General features: G+C 39.8%; 1 protein-coding gene across 3 annotated transcripts in view; it reads left to right on the top strand.

Moving 5' to 3' along the window:
* Polk (DNA polymerase kappa) overlaps nucleotides 1-8,110 on the top strand; it is a 59,467-nt gene that overhangs the window by 42,164 nt on the left and 9,193 nt on the right. For all 3 annotated transcript variants that reach the window (XM_021208726.1, XM_029543870.1, XM_029543869.1), the window contains exons 7-10: nucleotides 884-1,123; nucleotides 2,217-2,341; nucleotides 3,741-3,907; nucleotides 6,790-6,822. In XM_021208726.1, coding sequence (XP_021064385.1) covers nucleotides 884-1,123; nucleotides 2,217-2,341; nucleotides 3,741-3,907; nucleotides 6,790-6,822 — 565 coding nt within the window. The remainder of the gene's footprint in view (nucleotides 1-883; nucleotides 1,124-2,216; nucleotides 2,342-3,740; nucleotides 3,908-6,789; nucleotides 6,823-8,110) is intronic.

Below are 8,110 nucleotides of genomic sequence, written 5' to 3'. Positions count from 1 at the left end.
GGGGATAGCATTTGAAATGTAAACAAAGAAAATATCTAATTAAAAAAAAAGAAGTTCTGCTTTCAGGAGTAATTTCATTTATGGCAAAGGCAAGCTCAATGAAAGTAATATTTTGTTAACAAACAAGTTAAAAGTGGAGTCAGCGTTTGAAAAGAAACATTTCAGAATATTTTAATATTTTTGAAGTTTCTAATATGAATAAAGAGTTTTTTTCCTCTTCCAAAACAAAATTTAATTTTGGTTGTAATTATTCCTACTGTTTAATGCCTTTCCTCCTCATTCCTAACTCTAACTTAAGAAGGTTCTTTTTGTCCTTATAAGAAAATAAAGTGAAAAATATTTCCTTTCTTAAAGAAAACATGATAGATGTTGTAAGTTAATGAGTTTTAACTAAAATATTTCCTTTAAAACATGCACTAAAGAAATGGATGCTGCTCTTTTTAAGGAAAGCCAGACAGCATTGTCTTTATTAAATAGCTACAAAAAATAAATGATGGCATTTCGTGTCATGGTTCCTAGGAAGAAAACTGAACTGCTTTGTTCTCAGCAAGGTAGGGGAAGGTGGGCACTGGTGCCTGTAATCTCACTCGTACAAGGCTTGGGCAACAACCATCAGGAGTTCAAGGCCAGTGTGGGCCAGTGTGGGCTCCATGGTGGACTAAGGCCAGTGTGGGCTAATAGACTGTTTCAACAAACAGACAAGTGCACACACACAGAAAGGTGGGGGCAGGGAGAAGAGGGGAGAGAGAGCAAACAACATTATACAGTGGATTGGGACATTCAGGAGGAGCATTGGGAAAATTTAAAAATGGAGTGAAACCTAGCTTAAGACGTGTGTGCTTCTTAAAATGCAGTTTACTTGCTGTTCCTGTTTGTGATTTAGATACACCCAGACAGGAAGCTAACGAGCTGACCGAGTATGAGCGGCCCATCTCCCCGCTGCTTTTTGAAGATAGTCCTCCTGATTTGCAACCCCAAGGAAGTCCTTTCCAACTGAACTCTGAAGAACAAAACAATCCTCAAATAACCCAAAATCCAGTTGTTTTTGGAACATCAGCTGAGGAAGTGGTAAAGGAAATTCGCTTCAGAATTGAACAAAAAACAACGCTGACAGCCAGTGCAGGTATTTATTTAAAGGGATATTAACAGTAGCTGTTGCATATTGTAAAGCAGATGATGGCACTGGATTTGGCTGCTAGTAACGTTTACCTACAGAGGCTAGCTAAACCTCCAGGTAAGCTGTAATTAAGCACAAAGCCTATGGCCCAAGGCAAAAAAGCTATACAAGTCTAGAATAGTGATCCTTAAGTGCAAAATGTATTTCTGTTGGATTTGCACAGCATATTTGATTGGCACTTGCCCTAGATTACTTTGGAGGAGACAGCCTAGCATAAATGTAGGTTGGTGAACCGCCCCTCGCTTCCACCGAGAGAAAGATCAACTCGAAGCATAGCAACCTAAGACCAACTGGTAAAAGAAAGAATAAAAAGGATTTTTAAAAAAAGGAAAGAAAGCCAACAGTGTCCCCCAGTTTACATGCATCCGATGCCCCTAGGGGTATCCCGGGACCTTAGCATAGGGGCTGATAATGGTCACACCATTTGTCCCAAAGCCTCTGCATGATCTTAAAGACATGTGTGATTGGGTTAATGTTTTTTTTATTGCAAAGCACAATCAGCTTTAAGAAAATATCTATAAAAACCAAAATAAGCTAGTAATGAATGTATTTAGATCCACCTACTATAAATTGACTTGGTAAGACTCCTAGAATTATAAAGCGTCATGTGTGGTGGTTTGTTTTGTAGCACTAAAGATTAAAGGCTTTATATTGTTGTTGCTTTTAATGTAAGTCAGGGTACTTGAAAAACTTAAAAATTAAGCATCTACCATAAACTATATTCTAGACCTTTTCTGAGAAGTAAATTAGAATCAACTAAAATAATTCTTTATTCCTAGTACAGTCATAAGTAATGATACTTCATATAACTTGGTTCAGAAGTTACTCCTGGATTCTAAGATGTGGGGGTTGAACTGTTTCTCATGTCACCTGCTGCCATAGCTAATCTATTCCCTTTCCCTAAAACCTCAGAAAGCCCTGGGGAGATTGTCAGTTTAAGTGTCATTCCAGAGCATTTGCTTCAATTTTCTTTTCCTTGTCACGTAATTAACTCTGTGTAGCTGCTTTTTGGAGTGAATGGAGTGCTCTTCTTTTTAAGGCATTGCCCCCAATACAATGTTAGCAAAAGTGTGCAGTGATAAGAATAAGCCAAACGGACAGTACCAAATCCTCCCCAGCAGGAGCGCAGTGATGGACTTCATCAAGGACCTGCCTATTAGAAAGGTAAAATCGTGTAGAAAGCTATCATTTGTGTATAGACTCTGAATTCTGCAGAGGGGCTAGAGTCCCAGCGGTTCTCAACAACTTTGGGAGTCACAGACCAGATATCCTGCATATCAGATATTTATGAGTCATAAAAGTAGCATATGTTTGGGGTTCACCACGGCATATGGAGCTGTATTAAAGTCATAGCGTTTGGAAGGTGGAGAACCACTGGCTGATAGTAACTGTCATAGCTGTGAAACCATAGGTAGCATGTGAAAGCTTTGCTTGGTGTTGGAGGTGCACTTGAAGCTTCCTGTGGAGCCCTGAGAGCAGTGTTTAGGAAGCTCTGCTGCGGGGAGCAGACTTGAAGTACGTCCTCCCTAGGAGAGAGGGCAGAGAGGAGCCCTTGCGGAAGGAGTGCCTGTAGCCATAACTGACTGTCTCACCCTCCAGTCCAGTCGCTGCCGGATGAGTGGTGTGAACTCCAAAGGGAGTTAGAATTTCAGTTTTGGCAAAATTGAACCAAAGTACTTTACCATCTCTAAAATGATGAATTTTTCCCACTAGGTTCCAGAAATGGCATATTTTATTATTTATAGCTACTGAATTTTTGTGTTCTATGTCTTCTTTACTTTTGTAATTAAGGATTTTTAAATTATTATTGTATAAGTAATGATTTTTAAGTGAGATTTTAAAATATCACGAATATTTTAACTCACCCAATATTTGAACCTAGAACTTTAGAAAACGGAACACCTATTTATACCTTAGAAAAAAACTACTGTATGTATATAGCATCCAGGAATCATTAACACTGCGATCTTTGCTATAGCCTTTTCCTTGAACACTGAGTGGTACTTTATACAACTTTAATGTTGTCTGTTATTTTGAACAGGCTCTATTCTATCATGTAGTATACAGTTCAATTGTTAAAAAATACAAAGTTTTATCATTTTAGAGATGGTGAAGTACTTTGGTTTAATTTTGTCAAAAACAAAATCCTATATCCCCTTGGATTGTTGATATTAGCACATATAAATATTATACTAAAAATTTTCATTTGTTTGCTCTACTATTTCCAAAATTTGTCTGACCACAGAAGTCTTTTTTTAAATGCCTTTAAAAAAAAAATCTATCAAATTAGGCTCTGTGACCAAAAATAATAACTGTTTTCTTGTATGACAAGTGAAAATAATATTATTCATACCATTTGTTAGTGACAGAAGATTATAGTCTTTCCCCTGGGAATGCCACTCAGCAGCAGACTGTTCCGTAGCGTGTTCAAGGCTCTGAGGTCAAGCCTCAGCACCAACAACATTCCCCTTCAGACATACGCGCCTACAAGCACTACATCATAAATATTTGTTCATCTGTGCTATACTGCACTCAGTTTTGCTAAATGTGGATTATTTTCTAGGTTTCTGGAATAGGAAAAGTGACAGAGAAAATGTTACTGGCTCTCGGGATTGTTACTTGCACAGAACTCTACCAACAGAGAGCATTGCTGTCTCTCCTTTTCTCTGAGACATCTTGGCATTATTTTCTTCACATCGCACTGGGTCTAGGTTCAACAGACCTGGCAAGGTATCCATACAGAGTTACTCAGCCTTTTGTTGTTTTCATTAACATTTATCAGTGTCAGTTTGAACCTTTGAGATAAAGGGGATTTCAAAATGATTTATAAATTCACTTTGACTGCTTTAATTTAGCCTCTGTCTTAGCTAAGGCTATTAGCTTACCTGTGGGAAAAAGGAGATAATGTCTCACTTGTAGGCATGGGCTTTAGCAGTGAGGAAGATGGGCAAGAGCAATGATGGTTACTTCTGTCCCCTGCCTGTCTCATTCTGTTGCTAGATTATAAGAGACAGGTTGGTGTTCAGGTTGTTGACGAAAGACAGGTGGCTTATATTCCAGTTTATTCCTTAAGTAAAGTTTAGTGATTCTTTGAAGGCCCTGAACTGCAGTCCGTTTAGTTCTCAGGAGTGTGAGTGAGTGCTGAGTGCTCGCCTTCTGCTGACCCTGGTGTAAGTGCCGGAAATAGTGACAGTGGGTTGGACAAGGTCCTGCCTGGCTGGAGTCTACAAACCAGGGTGAGAGATAGAAAAAGGCCAAAGAAATGGATGAAGAAAGACAGAGCGAGGCCATGAAGGGGGACATTGGAGGTCAGTTAACAAGGTTAACAAGGTCATCCAGAATTGGAGGCCAGAAGGAGCTGACCGTGTAAACCGTGGTGACGGTCTCCACCAGACCCTAGAAGAAGGACCTAAATAAAAGTCCTTAGTTCCACACTTGCTCATTTGGGCTTCTTGTGGATGAGTAAAAAGAACTGGGGTTGCGGGGGGGCGGTGGGGGGGAGAAGAATGGCAATTATAAAATAAATCTAGACAGTGCGTTCATCATGATCTGTCCTGTTAGTGAACCTTCAAAAGTCCTTATGATGTTGGGTTATCTGGGAGAGTGTAGAGAGATCTGGTTACAGTACTCCTGCCTAAATGATGGAATTAATAAGATACATATACCAGCATGCCTAGCTTCCTTTATATTCTAGTGCTAAAATTAAAGGACAGCAATAAAATCAAAGAGGATTTGGATAAAATTAATTCAAAAAACTTCAAGGTCTGATAATGAATTAGAGGCTAGCCTAGGCTACAAACATGTTGAGACCCTGTCAGTCAGAGAGGAGGTGGGACAGCAGAGCTGGCGGTATCATTCTCAGCTCTCTGTGCTCTTTGTTCTGTTGAGGCCACAGTTAAAAGATTTTGATCTCAAGTGTACATCATGGAAGATAAAATCACAACACTGTAAATGATCTAGTTTCTTATTTAATCCAAATAAGGTCATCTTTTTTTCCCTATTATATTTAGAAGCTAATACAGTTTGATGTAATGTAGCAGATGTTATTCTGTGGTATACAGAGGCCAGTAAGGCTTTCAGATGAAAAATGTACGGCTCATCTATAATGTACTGTGGCTCTACCCCCACCACTGCCCCCCCCACCGCCCCAGCCCGTGTTCTCTGTTGCCCTGTGCCCCCCCCGCCCCAGCCCGTGTTCTCTGTTGCCCTGTGCCCCCCCCCGCCCCAGCCCGTGTTCTCTGTTGCCCTGTGCGGCTTTGGTTTTTAGGCTGGGTATTCTTTCTTTTGAACACACTGCCCTTTCTGTTGCTGTTGTTGTTGTTGTTTGTTTGTTTACTTGTTGTTTTGGTTCTTGGGATTTATTGAACTTCACGTGTTAGGCATGTGCTCTACCATTGAGCTACATGCCCTCTTTCTTTACTTATTATTTTGAAATAGAGTCACACTTAAATTAACCAGGTGATTTTGAACTTACTGTGTAGCCCAGGCTAGCCTTGAACTTGTGGTCCCCTTGCCTCAGCTTCCCATAGAACTGGGGTTATTTTTACAGAACTCTGTCATTCTTCCACTTGATTGGTTTTGTTTTGTTTTTAGTTTTTGTACTGTTGGAACTCAAACCCAAGGCTTTGGTCATATGAGGCAAGCTCCATATGACTGAGCTACCTTCTCAGGCCCTGTGTTTAATCTATCCTTGTTTATATCCACTGGGATGTAACTGTCTTACAACAAGCACTTGGTATATTTTATTCATTCTTCTCTCTATGTGCTGGACCAGTTTAGGCATGGTACATCCATTCAGTATTTGGACAATGAATAAAACACGTTACTTCAGTTTCTTTAGTTCAGTGGCCCCTATCAGAGTAGCCAGAGTCCAGTCAAAGTAGTTGGTTTAGATTCTCAGTCGTCATCCTATACCAAATTCAGAATGAGACCTGAGTGACCTGGAGGAGGAATTGGTGTGCCAGCCCCCGCATGAAGCATGCTGACTTACATAGGAGGTACACATATGCTGTGGCCAACTCCTCTGGCACTGCTGCCTCCTATTTTCATACGCCGTGTATTTTGGTATTCAGACTTTAATAGAAGCAAGGTATACACCTATTTTTAATTTTGTTTTCTACAATAGATATAGATTTGATCCATGAACATGAAATCAGATTAGTATCATCTATTTATGTCATACTGACAGTTTCATTTTTAGATTTAAAAGAAACCCTCAGTGGGTTTTGCAAGATAGATAGATAGATAGATAGATAGATAGATAGATAGATAGATAGATTTTTTTAATGATATATTTAAAGAGAATGTTGGGGTAGAAGAATGTGCTGGAGAGGTAACTCAGCAGGCCATTTTTTCAGAGGACTTGGTTTCAATTCCTAGCACACCCACATGGTGGCTCACAGATGGTGGCTCCGGTTTCAGACAACTCCCTCTTCTGTTGTCTGTGAGCACTGAACACACATGCTGCACAGACATACATACAAGCAAAACAGCCACACACATAAAATTAACTAATTAGTTAGTTAAAACAGTATCTTAAATTCTCTTATTGACCAAAAGCAACTCAGTTTTCTTTTAGATATAAATAAACCTTTTTTTTCTCTCATTTCAAGGGATGGAGAAAGGAAAAGCATGAGCGTAGAAAGGTAAGATTTGTTCTTTTATGTAAATAAAAATAAAGTTAGTGGCGGGTGACGTGGTGCATGTTAAACTGCCTCAGGTTCATTTTTAGTGAAGTACCCTTACAGCGCAAAAGCTGCGCACCTTCTGGCAGTTATACTCCTGAGGTAAACTTAAGGTCAGCATGCTGTCTTTGCTTGCTATACTCACAGAAGAACAACATGGCCAGCATTTATGGTTTTTAATACTGATGTTACTCCTGTTTAGTGAAAGCTAAACACTTTGGGATTTCTAATCTTCTTCATAAGAACAATTAAATGTTTACCTGACAATCCTAAGACCTTATAGTGGGGGTTGCAGGAACTTCAGATATTGGCCAATATCTCAGCAGAGGTTTTAAGTTACATGTAGAGAGCATGTCTGATCCAAATTTCTGAAGTCTAAAATGTTCCAAATCCCAAGCCTTCCTGAGTGCTGAGATGCTGTGTCACATGTGGGAATTTCGGCCCTTATTTTTATGGGACAGGTTGCAGTGAAACACAGGTCATTGGAACACTGTGTGTAAGGTTTATACAAAACAAATGAATTTTGTTCTTAAACCTGGCCCCATCTGAGGACATCTCACTATGCACAAACAGATATTACAAAACAAATTAAAAACAAAAAATACACTAATCCAAACCTTCCTTCTCAAGTGTCTGAGATAAAGGATGGGGCCTGAGGTGGTACTGCTTGGTTGAGGAAAGCCTGGCCCCAGCGTTTCTGACACTGCGGCCCGTTAGTACAGTTCCTCATGGTGTGGTGACCCTAACCATTAAATTATTTTTCTTAATGCTTCGTAACTGAACTTGCTACTGTTATGAATTGTAATTTAAATATCTGCGTTTTCCAGTGACTCTCGGTAACCCCTGTGAAAGGGGCGGTCAACCTCCAAAGGGGTCACAGCCCATAGGTTGAAAACCACCTGCTTAGAGATTTTCCAGTGTTGGGGGCTTAGAATCTTATTTGGAGTCACATGAAATCTTAATGGAACTTTGTTTAGGGAGAAATGTGTGTATTTTAAAAGTTCTTCAATTATTTCCTCAAAACATCAATGTTCTATTGAGACATGTAAGAACCACTACCAGGTTTCATTGTTTTGTTTTGTGTGTGTGTGTGTGTGTGTGTTTTCTTTTCTGAAAACTCTTCTTGGATTTTCCTAAAATGCTTTAGGGCATAAGTTGGGAATGGAGCTAGGGAGGAAGGTCCCAGTTCACAGTCAGGTATGAGAAGCTGGCTTCTCCAATGTGGAAGAGCCCCAGTTCACAGTCAGGT

This window comes from Mus pahari, chromosome 11 (genome assembly GCF_900095145.1).
Source record: "Mus pahari chromosome 11, PAHARI_EIJ_v1.1, whole genome shotgun sequence".
In the NCBI taxonomy this organism is placed as follows: Eukaryota; Metazoa; Chordata; class Mammalia; order Rodentia; family Muridae; genus Mus; species Mus pahari.
Note: the sequence above shows the minus strand (reverse complement) of the source record. Positions and strands in the feature narration are given on the sequence as shown.